This window comes from Colius striatus, unplaced genomic scaffold, assembly GCF_028858725.1.
Source record: "Colius striatus isolate bColStr4 unplaced genomic scaffold, bColStr4.1.hap1 scaffold_48, whole genome shotgun sequence".
Lineage (NCBI taxonomy): Eukaryota > Metazoa > Chordata > Aves > Coliiformes > Coliidae > Colius > Colius striatus.
Window position 1 is genome coordinate 694919 of NW_026908529.1, and position 23084 is coordinate 718002.

General features: G+C 48.4%; 2 protein-coding genes across 2 annotated transcripts in view; one reads left to right on the forward strand and one right to left on the reverse strand.

Moving 5' to 3' along the window:
* Positions 1 to 2902: 2902 nt before the first annotated feature.
* Positions 2903 to 4654, reverse strand: LOC133629503 (basic proline-rich protein-like). Its single transcript, XM_062020161.1, has one exon. It carries the CDS (start codon positions 4652 to 4654, stop codon positions 2903 to 2905), a length of 1752 nt encoding a protein of 583 aa, XP_061876145.1.
* LOC133629504 (protein lin-28 homolog B-like) overlaps positions 4653 to 23084 on the forward strand; it is a 53746-nt gene continuing 35314 nt past the window's right edge. Inside the window, exons 1-4 of the mRNA XM_062020162.1 lie at positions 4653 to 4661; positions 4942 to 5039; positions 10383 to 10411; positions 14671 to 14855. Coding sequence (XP_061876146.1) covers positions 4653 to 4661; positions 4942 to 5039; positions 10383 to 10411; positions 14671 to 14855 — 321 coding nt within the window. The remainder of the gene's footprint in view (positions 4662 to 4941; positions 5040 to 10382; positions 10412 to 14670; positions 14856 to 23084) is intronic.

Here is a 23084-nt window from a genome sequence, read left to right on the forward strand (position 1 = left end):
ATCAAACAGAATGCCAAGAGGATAAATGTGGAAGGATGGGAAGCCTGCTGCAGCACAAAGCAGTGGGAGACTCTCTGTGGGACAAAGAAATGTACTCTCTGGTCTGAGGAGCTGTGGGGGTGGAATAGGAGCGACCACTCTCAGTCTGTAACGCCTGGCTTTGCACTGGCTTGCAAACGCTGTGAATGTGCTGGAGGTGTTACCCAGAACCTCAGAAATTCCCTTCCCACCATCAGTGTCTCAGCTCCTTCTTTTCACACCTTCAGTGAGTATTTCCCTCAGTAGAAGACACTGTTGCAGATGGCAGACACCGCTTACTGAATGCTTGGGGGATTTTTTTTACAAGGGTGAAAAAGCTTCAGTAGATCTCACTGGCAAAATATTCTATAGAATGATCTTATTACCATTCCAGAAGTTATTTTTGATGGCAGCACAACACAAAACAACTAAATGTTGTGGTTTGCCTTCAGGCTGTTCTCAGTGATGGCCAATGATAGGACAAGGGGCAATGGGTATAAGCTGGAGCAGAAGAGGTTCCAAAGAAACACAAGGAAAAACCTTTCCACTATGATGGTGAGGGAGCACTGGCAGGGGCTGCTCAGATGGGCTGTGGAGGCTCCTTCTCTGGAGACATTCAAACTCACCTGGATGAGCTCCTGTGTGACCTGCTGTAGGTGGTGCTGCTCGGGCAGGGGGCTTGCACTGGATGAGCTTTTGAGGCCCCTCCCAATCCTCGAGATTCTGTGATTGTGTCATTCTGTGTGTGGAAGATATAGCATTAAAAACTGACTTTTATTGACTAATTGACTTTCATTTTTTGCAAAATATCTTCAGTGCTTTTATTTTCTCACCAGGGACAATACATCAAACAGGTCACCTTAGGAAAAAATCTCAGACCTCAAGAAAACACTTAGAACTGTTCAATCTGCATAGGAAGAAACAAATTTCATAGAATCACAGAATGGTTGGGTTGGAAGGGACCTTTAGAGATCATTCAGTCCAACCCCCCTGCAGAAGCAGGGTCACCTAGATCAGGTCACACAGGAACGTGTTCAGTCCCAAGAAGGAGCCTCCACAGCCTCCCTGGGCAGCCTGGGCCAGGGCTCCCTCACCTCACAGTGAAATAGTTTTTCCTTATGTTTAACTGGAACTTTTAGTGTTCCAGTTTCTTTCTGTTACCCCTTGTCCCGTCACTGGATACAACAGAAAGAAGTGACGTCCCAGCCTCACTTCTTCCTTCATCACCAAGTTCTCAGGGAACACCCTGTGAGCAAGCCCAGGAAAAAAAAAACGCTGAAAAACTGAAAGTAATAAAAAAGCCCATGCAGTGTTTCCAACAGCCTTTCAAACTGTTTGCAGTTCAGTTACTTTCTGAGAGAGCTCCATTGTGCTTCTCTTCCACACAGAACTTATTTTATACCAACTTGCTATAAATTACATCATGTCATATGCTGAGGGTACAAATCCAAAGCATGTGGGTCGGTTAAAATAGCTCAGTATAAATGCCAAGAACTCTTCTTCATCTATTAGAAATAAAGAATTAAAGTTCTGACCATGGTTTGGTTTTGATTGTTTGTTTTTCAGAAAAGATCACCCATTCACAAACTCTTAGCAAAATATAGTGAGAGCTGTGGGAGGGTAATATAGCTATACACCCAGCTAGATTTACATACACACACACACACATAGTGCACACTAAATTTTAAGTAATAAACATCAGGAATACTAGCAAAACACAGCTACTGAAATCTTGTCTGGGAAACACGAACAAAGTCGCTTTCTAGGGCCGCACATAGACGTGTCTGAGTGGGATGGCATCATTTGGTGACTCCCTGCATAACACTCTCTCCTGAGCCCTGAAATTATTTCTCTGTCCACCACAAGACCTTTCTCAGCTAAGTAAGGCACGGTGTTTGAAGGCTTGAGAGGCTCCAGAGCTTGCTGAATCACAGGCTAAGAAAACACAATTGTAATGCAATTCGTTATCCATCTCTTTGCTCCCAAACTATTTTTGTACCTCTTCTACAATTCCAGCCAAATCCAACATGAAGGACCCAAAAATACTAAGTGTCGTGAAGAATGCTACTCTGTGTCCCTACCAGAGGAAGGACAGCATGACTTCACCTCCTGCTTGGCTCAGCAGTCAGCTCGTCCTCATCACAAACGCCTGGTGAGCCTGCCAGGGCGCACACCGCTGGGAGCCGTCTCGGTTTTGCTGTGGCATGGAGGAAGTGGGGACTGTTGGAGCCTGTGTAGAGGATGGGTAGGAAAAAAAAAAGGATGTGGAGAGTTAATCCATGGGTAATTAAGCTTTGTTAACACTGCTATGTCTAGAACGACGCACTGCACACACTCGGGTGAAGCACGTTTATGACCGTACGTGAGCTACCGCTGGGTGACTCTGTGGGTTAAGTCACAGAATTATCTAGAAAGGTGAAGCCTTGGGATTAATAAAGTCTCACATGCTGGGAAAGGAACAGGATCGTGGTGCAAGATGGAATGAGCAAGCTCTGGACAAGCTGTCTGTACAACTATAAGCCTGCCTGGTTTGGGGATGTGGCCAGCACATCGTGAGACCCACCACCAGCAGGTCACAGCCACAGCAGGTTAAGCTGGTGTTAAACAGTGTGAGATCCTCCACATGAGAGTGAAAGCTCACCTGCCAGCACCAGATCTGGACTGGACATGCTACACAGGATGAGGCTGGTCCTCGGGGCGCTGGAGCCAAGTGCAACCACCACCATACACAGTACGAGACCAACAGGCTCCTTCGAACACCAGGGATGGGGCCCGGTGGCTGGATGAAGTGAGCGGGGCCCTCCAGGCTGGCACCCAAAGGAAGCGGCCTTCGTACCCTTGCGCACCGGGGTCCACGGGCTGCTGCGCGGCCCGGGCCCGCGCTCTACCGGCACGGCAGGAGGGGCGTCGGCGAAAGACAAAGCCCAGACGGGTGAAGGCGGCGCCGGGAGGGTGGGCGGCGCTGAGGGGGCTGCCCTGAGGGGGTTGCCGGCGGGCGGGCGGCGCTGAGGGGGCTAAGCGTGGGCAGGAGGCTCCCGGGGATCGTGCGGGCGGCTCTGAGGGGGCTAAGCGTGGGCAGGCGGCTCCCGGGGGTCGGGCGGCGCTGAGGGGGCTGCGCTGAGGGGGCTGAGCGCGCGAAGGCGGCTCCCGGGGGTCGGGCTGAGCGCGGGAAGGCGGCTCCCGGGGGTCGGGCGGACGGTGCTGAGGGGACTGAGCGCGGGAAGGCGGCTCCCGGGGGTCGGGCGGGCGGCGGCCCCGCCCCTCCCCGCCCGCTGGGTCGCGCTGCCCTCGAGCGTTCCTCGGCGTGAGCGACCGCCCGAGCCCTCCTGCCGCTGCGGCTCGCCTCTCTCCACCTCCTCCGTTCCATCCTCCCGGCGGGCTCAGGAAGGCAGCCGCCGGCGCAGCCCCGCTTAGCCCGGCCACCATGGCGCGCGGGAGGTAAGCGAGCTCCCTTCACCTCTCCTCCGCCGCGGGTCTCGCCCCGCCGCCGGCGCCGCACCTGCCGGGGCGTGCGCGGGCCCGTGTCCCGCCGCGGCTGTGGGGAGGGAGCGGGCGGGCGGGTTTCTTTCCGAGGCCGGAGCGAAAAGTTGCGCTGGGGCGGAGCGGAGGCGAAGCGGCCCCGCATTGTTGTGCTCGGGCGCGGGTGTTTCCCTGCGCTGCGGGCGGCGGCGTGGCGGGTGTACTTCCGGGTTCGCACCTTTTTTTCCCTCGGCCGCCGCTCCGCGCCCCCTCCTCCGCCGCTGCCTTCGAGGGGAGCCGCTGTCAGCACCTGAGCCGCGGCTCCCCCTCGAGGGCGGGGGGCGGGGAAGGGTGCGGCGGGCAGCGGCCGCACGTCAAACACGGACGACGACGGCAGCCGTAGCGGAGGGACGGGCGAAGGGACGGAGCCTGTCCCCGGCGCCGAGCGGGGTGCGGGGCCGGGAGCCGCCGGCACCGCCGCCCGGGGGCGAGGTAACGGGCGGGCGGCGGCCGCGGGGCCGCTGCGGCAGCCCGACGCCAGGGGGCGGCCCGCGCCCTGCCGCCGCCGGATTGGCGGGGAGCGCCCGGCCGGGCGCCGCGGGCCGGGACCGACCGGCGCGGCGGAAGGCAAGGCCGGCAGCAAAGTGCGCGGACGGCGGCGCCGGGACCCGGCCTGAGGGCGGCCGAGGAGCGGGGAGGATGCGGCGGCGGTGCGCCCCGCAGGGCGCGGGGTCCGACCGCTCGGTGGGAGGGGGCGCGGGGCGTCGCGCGCGGCGGCGTGTGCGCGGTGCGGGGGGCTGAAACGCTGCGCCGTGGCGGGGCCGCCATTTCGAATGTCTCCCTGCCGCGCCGCGGGGAGCGCGGGGTCGCGCCCGGCCGCTGCCCGGCCCCGCCGGCGGCCGCCCCGCGGGGCTGCGCGGAGACGGCCCGTGCGGGGGGAGGGGGCTCGCCGGGTAACGCTCGCGGCCGGCTCTGACGCGGAGTTACCGCTGCCGGCGGGACGCGGGGCGAGGAAGAACAAATAAAAGTGCAGAAGTGCCTCCGAAACGCCTGGTCTGGTCTCACGCCCGCGGGGGAGAGGCGGCGGAGTCGGTTCGGGCGCTTCTTCGCGCCCGCCGGCTGGATACCGGGTGGTGGCTGCATGCCGGGGTGTTGGGCTGAGGCTGCAGCGAAGCATGCAGCGGGTCAGATCAACAGCGACTAAATTAACCTAGCAATAAGCAAACAGCAGAAATGCACGTAAATATCTCGCTCGAGCCGTGACTAAATACGACATCGGCGTAGCTAAATAAATCTAAAACCTCGAGGTTCATTTCAGTGTTTTGTAACGTGGGGGTTTTTGCTTTATCACGAGGGAATTGCCCGTTTTAATCTGATACACGTAGTAAGGTATTTGATTCATTTACTTGTTTCTCTCTCACCGGTTTTTAGCAGTTGAGTTGATTACGTGTTATATTCTTACAGCGATGGGACACAATAGCCGTGCACTCGTCCATTGTGTTTGCAGACTTGGTGCTCCTTCCTTACATAACTGAACTTGCTGTGGTTTGTAAACAGGCCATGTACGGGGCTGGGGAGTTTCTCCCCATCTAGTAGCCTGGTTTGCAATATCACATCTTGAGTAGAAACAATATGAGTAATTGCAGGTGCTGAAAAACGTCCTGTCGCGAGCAAGTCGCCAGATGCTGAGGCAATAATTACAGTTAAATTTGGTTGTCATTCATTTAAATGCAGCTGTGTGTAGTTTCCTTGGTAGCTAGGTATATCCTATTGTACTGAAATGCAGTAGTGCATGTTTACTCTTGCATCGATACCCGTGTGCTGTGCTCTACAAAACTGCAAGTCATTTGTGGTTTTTTTAAAACACACTGAAAACAACCTTAAAGCTTAAGAGGAGACAACCCTGATGAGCTCGTTCAGGAAACTATTTGTAAGATATGCATCCCAGGCATCATCCTATGAACAGTGATGGGTTTTCCCCTTGGTATAGAGTAGTAAGAATTAATATTGAATTAAATTATGACCTTAATTATTAATACAGCAGGAAGCCAAGTTTCCTCTGCTGTACTGAAACAAATCGTGCATGTAATGGCACAAGTAGTGATTAGGGCTGATGTTTGCTCCATATAAGTAGTTGCAAAAAATGCAGCTGTAGTAGAAAATCTGCCTGAGTGTGTATGACAAAAATAGCTGTCTCCCACTGTGCTCTGAAATACATCCTGTGACAGGCGGGTGCTGGTGTCTCAGTTCTATCCAGCCTTCTTTTAATCTGAAAATGTGTTAGCTGGCACGTATTTAAAACTTGAGAAGAGGAAAAATAGTGATAAGTAAATGAAGGAGGATGCACCAAACCCTCTCCCTCCTAGGCCTGCAGGGCTGCAGCCTCAGCTATTGCCAGCTGTTTCCAATCGCATCCTCAGGCGCAGAAATGAGTTTTTAAACCCCAAGCGGGTGTCTTCTCCTTTTGCTCCAGTTCCCAGTAAGCCTTCTATTCCAATCGCAACTTACAGCCCGCGGCAGGCGTTGCCATCGCGGAGCGCTGTGGGTGGGGGATAGCTTCCCAAGGAGACATCTTTCCCTGGGCAGGGAGGGCGGCGGGGTCGGCGTGTGTTGGGCCGGAGCTGCGCGGCGGCGGCCGGAGCTGCGGGGTCGGTGCGGGGCCGGGGCTGCGGCCTCTCCTGCGGCCGGCGTGGCGAGGCGCGGCGCGGCGCTGTCCGTGGTGCTGAAGGCCGCCAGCCATGTTTTCCGCGGCCGGGGGGCGAGGGGCGGCCGCCCCTTGCCCGTCCTGTCGTCGCCGCGGAGTCGTCGCCTGTATTTTTGCGTCGTTCACAAGGAGGGGGGGGGTCACAGTAGGGAAATGCTTTCACCTAAAGCTTTTGTGTCATGCACTTGTAATCGCTCCGGTACTGCATGCTGGCAGTGATATCCATGGGAGACTTTCCCCCATGGAAAAAGGGCCCTTCCACCAGAGAAAACAATATATCCAAAAACTGAAAGCAAATTGCAAAGCATAGTGTTACATGTATAAAATGGATGCCCAGATGAAAGCAAGAAACTAGGGAGGAACTTGCTGTTTGCTATTTTTAACCACAGGCTCAGTTTATGAAAGGACACTCTGAAAGGTAATATCCAAACAGCACGTCATCCATGCGAACACAGTCACCAGTGGTAGGTGGTACGGGGATGCTTCAGGAGAAAAACAAGTATCCATTATCAGCAGTATGCACACAGGCACAAGACATTTTTTTTCCTTTCTTTCTCTCTGTAGGAAAAGACAGATACATTTTAAAGTGCATGCAATGTAGATGACTCTTTTATTTCTTTCCTAAGTTCACTTTAATGTCCTTCAGCATACCCAGTACATTAAAAGGAAAAAAAAGCTGTTTTTTTCACCCCAGAGACAAGTGTTCATGTTCTGTAATTGCACAGTGGGTGTTTCCAATAAAAAAAAAAAAGCAAACATGCTACTCTGGTTTGATGTGGAGAGGCTGAAAAAAAAGACAGAAAAACACAACCCTGATGTGTTTCACATGGGAGAATAATAATGTTTAAAATGTATGGACTTTTTAGCATTCTGTTTCTAAAAATAGAATAAATTGTTATGCAGGGGCTTCAAATCAAAGGTCAGGGGTGAGAAACGGGGACAAAGGTCATGCAGCTCATTTTCAAGCAATCAGTTTCTAGTGTTTTCACCGTTGAACAAAAGCTTAATTATACAGAAAAATGAGGACTCTAATATTGAACTAGTCGGTTTCAACAGAGAAATGGAGGTACAATTCCCTCTTTTCTTGAATGTGGCTGTAATAGGGAACTATCTGTGCTACTGCTACTGACACAAAAATCAATCTGTCTAGTTTTAAACGTTTAAAACCGTTCCTTAGTTTAGCATTTGATAACCTGAAATTGTATTTAGAATTTGTGCTCGGCAGGGAAGGGAAGAGTGTGGAGCCATTTTCTGCTTTCTCAGTGAGCAAAGAATGAGGTCATTCCCAATGATGCACGGTGTGATTTCAGTAAAGTTAAACTGCAGGTCCGTGCACTTTGGAACTCATGCACATACTTCTTATTTCTAGCAAAGAACTTCCCTTCCTAAAAATCCTGCTTCCAGTCTGCAGCATTCTCCCTGTCATTGTACAATAAATATACAGCCCAAAACCCCAACTGTTTTAACCAGTATGTGTGTGTGGTTATCATTTTGTAACATGCAGTGTAATATTCCTCCCCTCAGATTCAGGATCTTTAACAGTGTTTATATTTATAGGATCATACTCACACTAAACTATGTTTTGGTAATATTCTAAAGGTCTTTAATAAATATTCTATGGGTAGCATTTTATATTTCCTACAGCACGTTCAGTATTGCAACATCAAAGGATAAGACCCACAAATTACACTGCTGAAATTTGCACACTCACTGCTGGTTTTGAATCACACCCCAGGGTTTTGATTTTCTTTCAAGCACTGTGTCTCCTGTACCTGCTTCAAATAGTGATGTGTGCACCACAGTTAAAGATTTGCATCTTTGGTTTTAGAGACTGAGAACTGTTAGATCTTCCTGTGTTTTGGGTGGTTTTTGTCTGGTTTGAATGAAGGACCTGTCTGCACTAAAGTCTCTTAGAAATGGCCATTGTATGACTTTATTTGTTCAGTGGTTTGAAACAGTGACTCAGTCAGAAGGTATGATGTGCAGGACTGCTGTCCACTCTGGTTAGAATAAGAGAAATGCCATACACCCTGAACCATTCATCATTGTAGGAAAGTGAATATTGGTGTTCAAAATACACTCACTCATCTATTATTTTACTTTTATAAGCTTTGCTTTGGTTGCTTTAATACACAATATCCATAGCAGTATTTGATCATGTCACAAAAGATAAATGACTGTAAAATGCTCTCAAGTAATAATTCAGTGATTAAAAAAAAAAAAAAACAACAAATCTTACAAACCAAAAACAAGAAAGAAGATTCTGTATTTTGTAGGTAAAAGGCTTATTTGTTCGTAAAGCAAAAATCCCATGCTGTGTAAGCTCTGTGAAAATAAGTGCGAGGTTAATGTTAAAAAACCTTCAGAAAGGAGGTCTGAACAAACTGTACTAAAGAAGTTGTTACAGGAACAAGTGAAAACCCACAGAATGTATTTTTAAAAATAAAACTTGTTGCAGTGCCATCACTTCTGAGAGGGTGATGTTAAAGTCTTAATTGCTTAGAGTACTTTTGCAGCCTAAACAAAAGAGGTAAGCTGTACCATTTGTTTACAGTACAGATGGTTATGTATTGAGGGAAAAAAATGTACAATTCTGGATTAAAAATGTACCATGTCTACATTGAACATGAGCAATAAACACTCAGCTTAGTGTAATCAGGGGAATGGAAGAAACAGCATTTATTTTTAAACTAAAAAGTGAAATATTGAATTCACCTCATTGCCATAACGGCTCTTTCTTAATTTGGCCTTTAATGTGTATCTTTTTCAGGGCTTTATTTGGCATTGTTTTGTTTGCAAATAGTTTTCCAGTGAGGAAATAAAACCTAACTGTATGTGTATATCTATTTAGATATAGTTTCTCATAGAATTAACTACAAAATAAATCCATAATAGAGCTCTGAAAAATATCTGTGACTTCAGAATTGTAGCTTTTAGAGTTTTTCCTTAAGTAAGTACTGATACTCTTTAATTTTAAAAACACAAAGAAAATTCCATCTGAAAACAAATAATAAGGTCACAAGGTGGTTTTCTCACAGTTTCATTTGCTGTGTAGCAAATCAGTCTGTGGCAAGGTTGATATGCCCATGCTGACAGTAAACTGGGAGCCAAATACTTCAAATGTGAAGCAGAAAGAAAAACAGAACTAGCACGGCGGCGCGTGTCCACACACACACACACACACACACACACACACATCTTTTTTCTATCATAAAACCGCCCTGGTTCTCCTTCCTGTCAGTGCTCTACTGAAGAAAGGATTCCCCATTAGGATAATTGCCATCTCTGTGTTTGTGGCATTGTTTTGTGGGCCTGAAGCAACCTTGTAAACTGTGGGAGCCTACTGTGAGAAAGACAGTCCTGTGTTAACAAATCTTTCTTGCTTTTCGTTGCTGTGGTTGTTGTTAGGGCTGCTTCTACTGTAACTTCACTTTTAAGGGCTTTTTGTGGTTTCATCATCTCACCAGGTGATTAACATCTGGACTCTTCTGTCGTGTTTAAGTGAATTTCCACCGTGCTTCTGAGGTGAAGAAATACTTGTTATGGTTGCACTAATTTAGGCATTCGAAGAACATGCCAAAATGAGAGTGTTGTTAGCAAGAGCCAGCTCATACATTGTGTATATTTTATGTGCCTGGAGATATGGATGTGTGAGCTTGTGTACACATATCAGGTGCTGTCGGGTTTTGTGGCTGTTGTAACAGGAGCACGTGTAGCAGGGGGGACCCAAGAGCTGCAGCACTGTGGATCAAAGGGCTAATAGCATCCCTGAAGGAGAGTGGGGTGAGGAGTATGCCATATGGTATGGTTCCTTGGGAAAGAATGCATTTAAGATCCAGGGGTGTGCCTGTTTTCTTGGTAGGAGTCATTGATGAGTAATGAATATAGAGATGGTAAACAACACTGGCTCTAGGCACACCCTTGACTGGCATGTGGACCTGCCAGGAAACACTTCAGACACACCCTGGATTTGGTTGGTAACAAATAAACATCCACAGAATCAGAATCTCAAGGGCTGGAAGGGACCTGGAGAACTAATCCATTGCAACCCCCCTGCCAGAGCAGCACCACCTAGAGCAGGGCACAATGGAACCTAGACTATAATAAATACCACATTTGGGATTTCTCAGACATGGGTGTTGGAGGGGGAGAAAGTAAATCACATAAGGGCTTTTGCTGTTGTTGTGTATCTGACTGCAAGCTTTACTTTCTTACTGTTTTATCCAGAAGGTGGATGGGGAAGCTGAAGGGTAGTTGAGAGGACTGAATGCCACTGGGAGGCGGGGGATCGCTGCTCTGAAAATATCAGAAAGAACTCAGACACTGTTCAATAACTTCCCACTTTTGGGTTCTGTTATAGGGGAAAGAGCTTGATGTTTTGGTCTTAGATCAGGCCGACTGCAGTTTACAACCGATTTAGTATGTCCTTTTACTTCCCATGCTAGGGAAATCAATACTAAAGGACAATGGGGCTTGTACATGTTGTTTTCTTCTTGATTCAAGGGAAGCTTTATGTTCTGTGTCTCGTCGTGGGTTATTCTGTAGTATATGGAGACAGACTAAGGGAAGCAGAGTCCTCAGATTCCACTGGAAAAACCACACAAAGCTCCAAAGTGCAACGTGACATAGAAATGGAAGCAGGTCACTTGAAGTACATTATCACAGTTATCAGGGAATGGCAAGGTTTGTTTTTCTGCTGCTTACTAATTTATGGGGAATGTGTGCTACATTTAATTAATGCTTTCCATAAGGATTATAAAGGTCTGACAGGAAATGACTGTGTGCAAGTTTTGCAATACTGGCAGATGCCATTGGGCTATTGTTATTCGTCGTTGGCCTACTTAAAGTCAAGATGACTAGTGTCTTGCTAATATTGAAGATGCTGATGGTTAGATTTGAAGAGGGAGATGCTGAAGCATCATTTGCTATAGTGGATTTGCAAATGTCAATGTCCATTTTGCAGTCTGTTTGAGAACAATGCATGTTTTATCAATAGCATCGCTTTGGAAGGTAGATTCTGTGGGTAGATTCTGGACTAGACATCTTGATTTTCTACAGACTGGCAGCAACCACTGAACAATGGGTGAAACAGTGCCCTGTTCCTTTCCAGGAATCTTGAGCATTTGAAGTGTTTTGCCATTGGGCTTGAGACAGAAGATGGTGCACTGTTTTGTACATGCAGTTAGTTACAGCTACGGTCTGTTTTAATCCTTAGTTGATTCCACCGGGGCTAAATATTTGTGCAACCACTTTTAAGTGCATTGATGGTGAAGAGAAAGCTAGAAAAGAGAAATCATTGTTTCAGTTCTCTCCAGTACCATGTCTATGCTTTCAGTGTGACTTTAATAAAACAAAGAAACAGAAGCCATAGAGAGCTTAGTGCTGAACATCACTGGCATAGAATCACCATGCCAAAGGCATGTAGTTAGTTGTTGGTATCATGGGTTAGAACTAATGTAATCCAAGGACTGGCATTCCTGGTGCGTGTTACATAGCAAGAGGGTTCAATAAGGGATTGCTGGAGGTTTCTTCCAGACTCTAACTGGAAGACTGTTAGACTGGCTAACAAGGCTAAGAGAAGAGTGTTTGTGGACTTCAGCCATGTCTGAGCGCTAGGGAGGAGGCCTGCCTTGCCCGTGTGGGCTGGAGTGGCTCCTGGGCAGCTGTGTCCCATTGAAGACAGCACCCCGAGTAACCACCACTTGCACATTTTCAAGAGAAAACCAACCAACCCTGTGTTATGACTCTTTGCCAGCTCTTGATGTATTTTCTTCTGAATTGAAACCTAAGTGCCGTTAGGAACCGTCTGCAGCACAAGCACTGCAAAAGCTTGTGTCAGACCCTTGCCTTGGCTGAGGCAGAGGCCGGGGCAGGGGACCTGGCCCTGGGTGAGAGCCTGGCTCGTGACAGGGCACTGCATCCCTCCACCACCATGCTCGGGTTTCCCTGGCTGAAAGCAGCACGTCCATTAGAACACGGTTATATCTGGGGCCAGTATCTCCACTCTGCATGTCTCTTCTTTATGGCCTCGATACAGGTGAAGCCATCCAAGGGTGAATTGAAGCTGCCACAGGGTGAGGAGCAAGGCTGGCGCTGGCAATCGCCTCAGTGTGAGGAGGCTGGTGCTGGTGATTGCCTCAGGATGAGGAGGCTGGTGCTGGTGATCGCCTCAGGATGAGGAGGCTGGTACTGGGATCGCCTCAGGATGAGGAGGCTGGTACTGGAATTGCCTCAGGATGAGGAGGCTGGCGCTGGTGATCGCCTCAGGATGAGGAGGCTGGCGCTGGGATCGCCTCAGGATGAGGAGGCTGGTACTGGGATCGCCTCAGGATGAGGAGGCTGGCGCTGGAATTGCCTCAGGATGAGGAGGCTGGCGCTGGGATCGCCTCAGTGTGAGGAGGCTGCTGATCGCCTCAGTGTGAGGAGAGGCTGGCGCTGGTGATCGCCTCAGTGTGAGGAGAGGCCGGCGCTGGGAACCGCCTCAGTGTGAGGAGGCTGGCGCTGGCGATCGCCTCAGTGTGAGGAGAGGCCGGCGCTGGGATCGCCTCGCCTGCTGCCGTGGCCCCGCGGCCGTGCGGCGCTGGGTGCCTCGCTGCGGCGGGATGGATGCCTGGCTGGCTGTCGCCCTCTGCCGGGGCGGCCCGTGCGGCTGTGAGGGGAGCTGGGATGGCGGCCCCGGGTACGGGCTCCCGGCCGCACGCACCGGGTGGGCTTTTGGCGCCAGGGCGGCAAGGGAGCACCTGCCGAGGGACTGGGAAAGAGATTCTCAAATGTAGCTCGGCCTTCATCAAGAAGGACGCAGGAGCCGCTGCTGTTTCACCAGCAGACACCGTGCCTGCTGGTTCTGAGCCTTCCTGACACAGAAAACCTGAGCTGTCAGCTCCCAGCTCCAGAGGGACAGGGAAGTGCTGGAGAGAGGCCGGCACAGGGCCACCAAGATGATCAGGGGACTGGAGCATCTTTCATATGAGGAAAGGCTGCGGGACCTGGGGCTGTTTAGTCTGGAGAAGAGGAGACTGAGGGGAGATCTCATTAATATTGACAAATATCTCAATGTCAGGAGGTTGGGGCAGCACTTTTTTCTGTTGTATCCACTGACAGGACAAGGGATGATGGGATGAAGCTGGAACACAAACAGTTCCATTGAAACATAAGCAAAAACTGTGTCAGTGCTGAGGTGAGGGAGCCCTGGCCCAGGCTGCCCAGGGAGGGTGTGGAGGCTCCTTCTCTGGAGGTTCCCAAACCCACCTGGACACATTCCTGTGTGACCTGATCTAGGTGGGACCTGCTTTGTCAGGGGGTTGGACTGGATGGTCTCTAAAGGTCCCTTCCAGCACCTACCATGCTGTGATTCTGTGGTGCTGTATTTTATAACCAGTTGCCTGTCTGTCTTTGTTTTCAGTGAGATCCATGCAGAAGAGCACTTCGATCCGCAGGGAAAGTTTTCATCTCACGAGTTTGGAGCAGAGGGCCCGTGGGGCAACATTGCCGAAGGTTAATTTTCTTTTTTTCTATTGTTTTACTATGATTTTCACTCGCTCGTTCGTTCTCTCTAACCCCGCCCCCCCTTTCCCCCCCTCCCCCTTTAACCCAACTATGCATTACCCTTTTTTAGCAGCTCGCGCAAGGGGGCTTTCTCCTAACCCATTGTTACCCAGCTAAGAAACTGTTCCGTACCGCCCACACCGATTCACAACTTGAAAAGCTTTCAGGGGGCTATTGTTTGAATTGTTCCTGTTTGATTAAGCACAGTTGCCGTGGTGGGATGAGAGAAAACGGCCGTACACCTGTCCCAACTTTAATCGAAAGTTTATTCCAAGGAGAGATGGAGACACGGTGCAAAATAGTGGTTTCGGCGCCACATGTGCAGTAACTAGTTGTGCAATCTACCCAATTTGGCTTATTCTCTCTCCTGCACCCCTTCCCCGACCGGCCTCTCCCCCCTCCCTCGGGTCCTGCGCCTTGCGAGGAGAGACTAATTGGGCTGAGAGTTTTCTGTTGAGAAATGGGATCGGTCTTAAACCAGCAATATTCAAGTAAAGTATCGCGTTCCGGGCTGTAATGTGGCTGAAAGATGGAGTTAAATGGAAAAATGCACGTATGTACAGCAACGTGGGCTGCCCAGGCACAGAGGGCGGGGGAGAGGCTCCGTGCCGCGGTGCTTCCTCCCTCTAACCTCCGGGCATTTTCATTGCCCTTTTTTATTCACGCATTTTGGGGAGAAGTTGCTTGTTTTAGGGCTTAACGAAAAAAAAATATCTTTCGTCCGTTTGCGTTTGCATTCTTGTTCTGTTCGATTTTTTTTGTTGTCGTTTCCCCCTCGTTCCTTCTGTAGTGACCCCTTCATACAGCGCCAATTCTGTTACCAGAATTTAACTCTATCCTTTGCATCTTGTCCCCCACCTTCCTTCTTTTTCCACCCCCCCTCTCCCCGCACCACTCCCAACCCCCCATCCCGCCCCCCCCCGCCTTTCCCTCTTCCTCAGCAGGGGCGAGCAAAGGTGGAGACAAGCCCGGGAAGTTGCCGGAGCAGGAGGAAGAGGAGGAATCCCAGGTTTTGCACGGAACCGGCCATTGCAAATGGTTTAATGGGAGAATGGGATTCGGGTATATCTCCATGAGCAACCGAGAGGGAAGCCCCTTGGAGTCTCCAGTTGATGTCTTTGTACACCGAGTAAGACTCATTTTTTTTCCCCTGCCTTCCATCTCAGGCAGCCACATTTGGCTGAGCTCAGTGGGGCTCCGGTTTCACGCGAAGAGAAGTAAGCTTGGGTTTTTTTTTCCTAGGTCTTTAGGTACATCTGTAATTAAAAGCGTTGCCTCGGATAGTGGTTTTGTTGGCGGTGTACGATTGGAGTAAATAAGGTCTTTAGATTGCGCTTAGTCTCTGTGGCTGGAGGTTTGAGCGAAGGACTGGTGGTGTTTCTTCACACGGTCCTGCTTGGTTAGGAATTGCTCCCGTGCTTTTTGTTTGTTTTCAAATGCCACGCTTTTGTTTTTAACAAGGTTTATCTTTTGTCACCAGACTGATTGTGAGCTGATGTGCCTTTCTTTTGGAAAAGGGGAGGGGAAAAAAAAGGTTTTCAATTAAACTGGATTAAGCTTGGAAAAGGATAAATAAATGTCGGGTTTCATCCAGATAACGTTTGAATACGACTCCAAACGTTTTTCTTGCTTTTTAAAAGCTCATCTGAGATTAGTTAGTGAAATGAAGACATAATTACAGAGTTATTCTGCAGTAATTGGGACCTGGGAGCATCCCTGTGGTGATACTCTGAAGCGTGTGTGTGGTTTGCTTGGTTGGTTTTAAAATACTCCTTCCTAGACAAAAAAAACAAACCCCAAACCTGGTAAAGGTGAAGGAACTGGGACCAATTCTGTTGTGCTGCTGGGGAGAGGAGGGCCGTGTGGCCCTCGGGTTTAGCTTTAAGCAGAGCAGCCTGGACGTGGGAGCTGGCATGAACGCCTTCACGCACGGGAGCCCCAGATGCCAGACACGGACAAAATGACAAAGCTGAGGGAGCTATTCCCAAGCTCTGTGGTGTGGTTTGTGAAGCAGGAGCCCTTCTGTTAGTCTGCAGTTGCAACGACGTCTTCTCTGGGATCAGAAGAGCGCTATCAGCTAGAGAGACCATTTTGGGTCTGGCTAGGGCCATGTTAGGAAGGCAGAAAGGCATCTTAACTTTTTACGTGGTTGGCCATTTTCTGTGACGTTGGCAGTGACGGGGCAGGGGGGTGTTCCACGATTATGCAGTGATTCCCTTTCACTGTTCCCTGTGATGGCTTGGCCATATCTGTGGTAATTCTCATCAGGCTTCTTTAAACAATACACCTTTCATTAGGTTAATTAGAAGGTGACCGAAACATGGGAGGAATGCTGCTGCTGTTGCCGTTGCTCCTTGCTGGGGTGCATTTCTGATCCTACTGTCTTACCCTGGCCCTCAGGGCCTGAATATCAGTCTTACCTGCTTGCATTTGGAATTATCCACAAAGCCTAGAATCCGACAGAGAATGTACCAAATTCTTACACTCACTGCTTTGTACTGGCACGGGAGGTGCTCTCTCCCCCTCCCCCGTGCCCCTTGCTGCTGAATGAATGCAGTGCTTATCAAAGGAGGAGCACCCTTCCTCCTGGTTTCCCCTCTTTTCTTCCCTCCTTTCTACCTTTTCAGTTGGTGAAACTGCTCTTTACAGCTCTGTGAATTTACTTCAAGGATAAAATGCCTTTTTTTCCATCCGATTTTCTGTCATTCTGTGTCATTCTTTTTGCTTCCCAAATAATAGAAACTTATGAAGAATGGCAGCGTTGTTAATTAAAAAAACAAATGCATTTAGGAACAAAGATATCCTTAGAGCTGTGGAAATAAAATCCAAGTGCATCCAACTGCACAACAGTGCAATGCATTTAAATGTGAATAAGGTGTGCTGTTCCAAACATGGAAAGCAGTAATGGAGAATAATCAACAAGCATGTGGGAAGCATGAAGTTGTGAGCCCTAAAGGAGGGAACAAGAAGGAAATGTGAGACATCTTTGTTTATGCTTTAATCATCTACAGTTTATCAGTGTCTTTGGGTTTCTAAGACCTATCACAGTGTGAAATGCAGTGAAAAAGAGTGTGTGTCATCGCATGGGAACCCTGTGCCTGGGTCATTTGGAGTATTACTGAGAGATGTGTCTTTCTGAGTGAAGATATTACTTATATATGTATATATACGTGTGTGTGTGTGTGTATGCAATGCATGGCTCTTATGACAAAACACATTTGTCACCTTTTCCTTTCTGATGAAATCTAGGATATACATAAAGTAATGTGAAGCTTCTATCAGTCAAAAGCAGTTTGTCTCCGTTTCACGTGCAGCAGCAGCATCTGTTTTGTTTCAGAGTACATTTCAGGTCATTTCTATTGCTGTACACAGTGCTTCCATGTTAGCTGGCTAACTGACCCGTGGTAACAGTAGTAGCCAGCGCACAACAATGCCTTTAAATGAGTGATGTTGCTCAGCAGTGCTGCTTGTACAACAGAGCCCGTTGCCTGAAAGGTGGTTGAGCCCCTCTTCCTGTTAGTTTCATTAATCTGAGAAATTTAGTCACCAGAAAAGGCCTTTTCAAGGCAAAGGTGTTATCTTGTGAATGTGTTGGAACAACATATTGCTGTTCAAAAATGCCTTGAACACGCTTCATCGTGGGTTTGTGTGTGCATAGTGTTGCATGAGTTCAGGCCTTCTGCAATCTGTGTAGCTACCAGTATCGTTTTGTACAGTCCAGGCAGAAGAAAGAAGCTTCTCTCTTACACAGTCCAGCTCCTGTCAATGCAAGCTTGAACCCTGCAACAACATCTTTCCTTCCTTTACCTTTTCATGGTGAGGTTGTGCTCAGTTGATGAGATCTGGCTGTGGGTAAAAAACTTACTGGATGTGGAGTCAAAATTCCTGTAATAGTTGAGGAAATTAACTGTTGAGTCTCATTACACCTAGAGTTCTGAGCTTGCAATAGATAATTTTACTCTCTTGTCAGAGTTCCCCCCTTGGTTGTGAGCAGATTACAGTCACAGATGGGTTTTTTCCTCCAGTCAGTCCTTTGCTAATTGTGCATATTGATGTACTTCTGATGGATGATGCTTTTGTTGGGACTTCTCTTCCCCTTCACCCAATGAAAGTTCCCTTCATGAAACAGCCACGCTATGGAGTTTTCAGCTCTGCCTTTCAAGTCCTTCCTTCAGCATTGATCATTTTGATTGATCTGCTCTGAACCACGCTCAGGTTGCTGTTACCCTTCTGGTGATAAGGTGCCTGGAGCTAGATGCATTATGTAAGGTCGGAGCACGTCAGCCACGTGTGTGTGTGTGTGTGCAGTGTAAATATGGTGCCCTTACAAACATCTACACTCTTGCTCTTTTTCAGCTTTGTCCTGATACACCTTCTAAGCTTGGGTCAAGTGTTTGAGTCAGTGTCGTATCAAAATGACAAGTCCTAAAGCCCGATTTTGCTTTCCAAAGACAAGCCATGCCCAGTGCAGCAACGTGCCTTGTCCACTGGGTTTCTTGTAGATGGGAAACAAAAAGAGGAAGAGTAGCAGTTGGTCCTTTGTAACACTGTTAAATCCAAGGAATGTTCACCTGGGTGAGTTTGTCTCAGTATGGTCATTTGGGCTTTCAGTAAGTCGGCATGGAATGAATAATAGAGTTTGCTTGTCTGTTAGGAGCTGAATTCTGCACATAGCTGCGTGTGAACAGCTCTCCCGAAGTTGTAGGAGGAGATCTGTTTGTCAAAGGGTAAAGCAGACTGGAGAGGTGAGGCGAGTGGAACCCTGTGTGGTGCACATGAGCTTTCCCCAGGTCAGAGAAAAGGATGAGGCTTGTGGATCTGTTTCTGTGCTGAAAAATGGTACTCGCAGCTTTTTTTGGATGCTGGCAGTGAGGCTGAATGCTGTGGCTTCGTTTTACTTGCATGTGCTGGAAACGTGTCTGTTCTCTTTTGCTTGGTGTAAGTCTCAGATGTTAAAGATGGTAACGGAGGGAAGGGTGCTGGAGGTAAACAGATGCAATGAAATAACGCAGTTGTGAGTATCAAGGGTTGTGATTTGCCAGTCTCTTCCTGAGCAGTGTGGTCTCTCAGGATGAGATGGGTTGTTCCATTTAGAAGATGTTTGTTAGGACCTGGCTCTCAAGTCCAGAGCTGTTGCCATGTTAAGGGACTGCGACAGGATTTCTGAACTGGGACCTTAAACCTGATCCTCCTTTGGGATCGTCTTTCATGAGGTGGTGAGAGGAAGGAAGGGAGGAGCAGCACGCAGGGGTTGGTGTGTTTTGTTTTCTCCTTGAAAGGAACATGGTTGGTTTGAAATTTTTCACTTTCATCTGAAAATTCTTAATGTTGCTGCAAGTTACTGCCAATATAAGGTTTGTAGAGATGGAAGAGAGCCTTTTTTCTTTCGTGGAGTCCTCCTGCACTGTGCTGTCCTATAGATGTTGTAATTTTTGCTCCTGTTGTTGTACCTGTAACAAAAGAAGGAGGGAAAATTACTGAGACTATTCAGGTATGATTGTGAACAGAGGAATGAATGGAAAACTAGACATGTAAGCAGCATCTGAAAAGAAACCTTTTCCCTTAATTTGACTGACCATCAAGTGTCTGTTCTTCAAATTCCTGGTATTTTAGCCACAGTTTAACTACTTTATCCTAAGATCGAGTTGGGCATGACATGACACGCTGAATGCTGACTGGCATATATTATTACACATGTGACCTCGTGCTTTTGCAAGGATGCATCCATTCATCTAGCACATCTTTGCCATTTCTGCATTGTTATGAGCCTGTAAAAAGCTTCTTAATTGCCTGGGGAAACTGGAAGTTCTGGGCAAGCAAGTGGGGTCAATATCACATTGCTTCTCATTGTTAAATAGTACATACCAGTGCTTGTTTGAAGTGCAGAAGTCTCCATGTAGAGCGTATTATTGCAGGCTTGTCGTCTTTGACTTCTACTGGGGACCAGGAAAGCTGAGTCCTAATCAAAACAGAAGTAGCTAGTGGCATTTGGAGAGGGAAGCTGAGGAAGGAAGCAAACGGGGAGTAAATGTGTGTCTGCAGTGAGCACGTGTATCAGGGATCTTGTAGAACCTGGGTGAGTGTTGGAAATCCAGAGCTGAGCTTTGGCACTCGCCGGCTGTGCTGGAGCATACAGAGAAAATTGGCTTGAGGTGATGAGGACAGTGGGTTTGTGGTGTGGGGCAGAACAGCCTGGTTTGGGATTGCTCCTTCCTTATTTGTTTATTTTTGCTACTAATTAGGCCCAGTCCTACATTTCAAATCCTAGGCAGATGGTGAAACACTTCACTGAGGGCTTGATGGTTTAAGGTGATTGTCTGAAGAAGCTTGAAATTCAGTACTAGAGTTAACAGAGCCGCCACCATCTGTGGAAACACCCTCCAGATTTCATCTGTCTACATCAAAACCCTACGTTGCAGTGCATTTTGATGAATAGATGCATGTGGTATTGAAGTGCATGGAAAGTTCTGTTAAACCTGAATGCTGTTCAGTCAGATTTTGTTGAAGAGGTTGAAATGTTGACAAGCAAAAATCAGACAGAGGCCTGCAGTGGGGTTATTTTGTCTCGAGAGGTTTTCCTCTTTGGCAGAGTAGTAGGTATATACACTTTCCAGGGCATGCTATCCTCTCTTTCTCCAAGGCTGAGGAAGTTGTGCACAGGGGCTGGGATGCTGGAAGGAAGAGGATATTTTGTCTGAGGCACAAACATAAGATATCAAAGCAGATATATGAACCAAAGCTAAAAGGAAGTGAATTGGGGAAAAAATGTTATTGTTGCTCGTCCTGGTTTGCAACTACATTACTGAGGTAGTTAGTAAGTCTATCTGGAGCCATCCAGAGTTTTGATTTAGAGTCTTTACAAAGTATACTCTGGTGTAAATGTTGTTTAATCCATCTTCCTTATGTAACCTGGTAATTCCTGTCACTTTTCTCCACTAATTATCAACAGAAGCAAAATCAGGCCCATCAGTTTCTGCAAAAGTGTATAAAAGTGACCTTAAAGGTGTGATTTAAGAAAGTTCCTGTGAACCTATTAGTGTTTATAAATCCATCAAGGGTGGGTGTGAGGAGGCTGGAGCCAGGCTGTGCTCAGGGATGGCCAGTGATAGGACAAGGGGAAACAGGGACAAGCTGAAACAGAAGAGTTTCCAAAGAAACACAAGGAAGAATTTCTTCCCTGTTGAGGTGAGGGAGCCCTGGCAGGGGCTGCCCAGATGGGCTGTGGAGGCTCCTTCTCTGGAGACATTCCAACCCAGCTGGATGAGTTCCTGTGTGCCCTGCTCTAGGTGGTGCTGCTCTGGCAGGGGGGTTGCACTGGATGAGCTTTCCAGGTCCCTTCCAGCCCTTGAGATTCTGTGGTTCTGTGAACCTAGAAACAGAAGTTAAAGACCATTTATGATGTTTCTTAAACAAACACAAAGGAATACAGACATACCATATATACACTTTTCATTCCCTGTATTTAAGGGTGCTTTTCCCTCCCCTTTTGTTAAATCAGCTGCAAGTTATCGTAACTGGTAGAAAGGTTTTATGTGATACTTAGGGTTTTTTTAAGGGACAGTAACTCAGGACAGGTCTATGCTAGCTTTTGCTTGCTAGATACCACCAGTGAGAACTGCAAATCCTTGAATTGCTTTTACATCAGCAGAGTATCAGTGAACACCTCTGCATGCAAGGTGCAGAAGTGTCTCCTGAGACAGTTCTCGAGAGCGCATTTAGTTGGAGAAATGGATGTGCAGGCTATTCCTCAGCTTATTTGGGGAGTTGTAAAAGGGGAGGTGAGCTCCTTGGGAGATGGCTAGAGGGAATGCCAGACCCTCCCTCCAGAGATGGCTCAGCTGCTCACAGAGCAGCTGTGGAAGCTGCCACAGTCCGCTGCACTAGGGAGAACGGGCACTGACTAAGATGCAAAGCTGTAAGATGCAGCAGGTCAGCAGCTGCTCTGCAAGCAGCTGAGCTGGCTCTGCCGTAGCAGCGTGGTGAACAGGTGGAGGCTGGAACTCCTGCAGTCACCCTTCTCGGTGGGAGTCCTACAGCCGTCTTACTCTCACATTTGGCAGCGCTGCTGCTGCCTCAGTAAGCTTCAGGGGCTTTTATAGCACTCTCCTTGTTGGGCTAGCCTAAGTGCTTGTGAAGCTGCGTGGCAGACCCAGCTGGGGAAATTTGGTATCTGATTTTTGCCACTGTTCACATCAGAGAAGCTCCATGATCCCCACAAGTCAGAGTGGTCAGTGTCTGTGCCATAGAAGGGTGGCCAGGGATGCAAACAGCTGCCAGGGTGAGGTGGAGGTATAGGAGGAAAGTGAGCTGGAAGCTACTGTCACAGAAACATGAATGAAACTGCAGTCCCTTCTGTTGCAAAACAGCAGAATGTTGGTGTTGCCTTCAGCTGGGGATGGAGAGACAATGGAAATGTTAATAAATCAGTTAATAAACTGATTGCTAATAAGCTAAATATGAGCCAGCAATGTGCCCTCGTGGGCAAGAAGCCAATGGCAGCCTGGGAGGCATCAAGAAGAGTGTGGGCAGCAGGTCAAGGGAGGTTCTGCTCCCCCTCTGCTCTGCCCTGCTGAGGCCTCATCTGGAGTCCTGTGTCCAGTTCTGGGCTCCTCAGCTCCAGAGGGACAGGGAAGTGCTGGAGAGAGGCCAGCACAGGGCCACCAAGATGATCAGGGGACCGGAGCATCTTCCTTATGAGGAAAGGCTGCAGGACCTGGGGCTGTTTAGTCTGGAGAAGAGGAGACTGAGGGGAGATCTTATTAACATTTATAAATACCTGAAGGCTGGGTGTCAGGAGGTTGGGACATCCCTTTTTTCTATAGTAGCCAGCAACAGTACAAGGGGTGATGGGATGAAGCTGGAACACAAAAAGTTCCACTTAAACATAAGAACAAACTGTGTCAGTGTTTCCGTGAGGGAGCCCTGGCCCAGGCTGCCCAGGGAGGGTGTGGAGGCTCCTTCCTTGGAGGGCTTCAAGACCCACCTGGACACGTTTCTGTGTGACCTGATCTAGGTGACCCCGCTTCTGCAGGGGGGTTGGACTGGATGATCTCTAAAGGTCCCTTCCAGCCCTACCATTATATGATCTATGATCCGCTGAGGAGCTTATCAGGCATGAGCTGTATATAGATTTGGTATATATGTATATATATTGTCCTTAAATTGTGCTGGAATATCCATTTGGTGGTTTATGCTGCTTTGACTCTCTTCTAAACTAACAGCTGAATTGAAAATGCAAACATGTTACTGATGCAGACTAATCTTGCATCTCCACCTATTCCTAGTTTTAACTGTCTGAGGTCTTTAATCTGTGGAGAATGATGTATCTCTCAGCTCTGTGTCTGTTCTCTCTTTCCTG

Excerpts from the sequence above, each read along its gene's own strand:
- LOC133629503 (XM_062020161.1), bottom strand. The coding sequence starts at position 4,654 with ATGCTTCGCTGCAGCCTCAGCCCAACACCCCGGCATGCAGCCACCACC.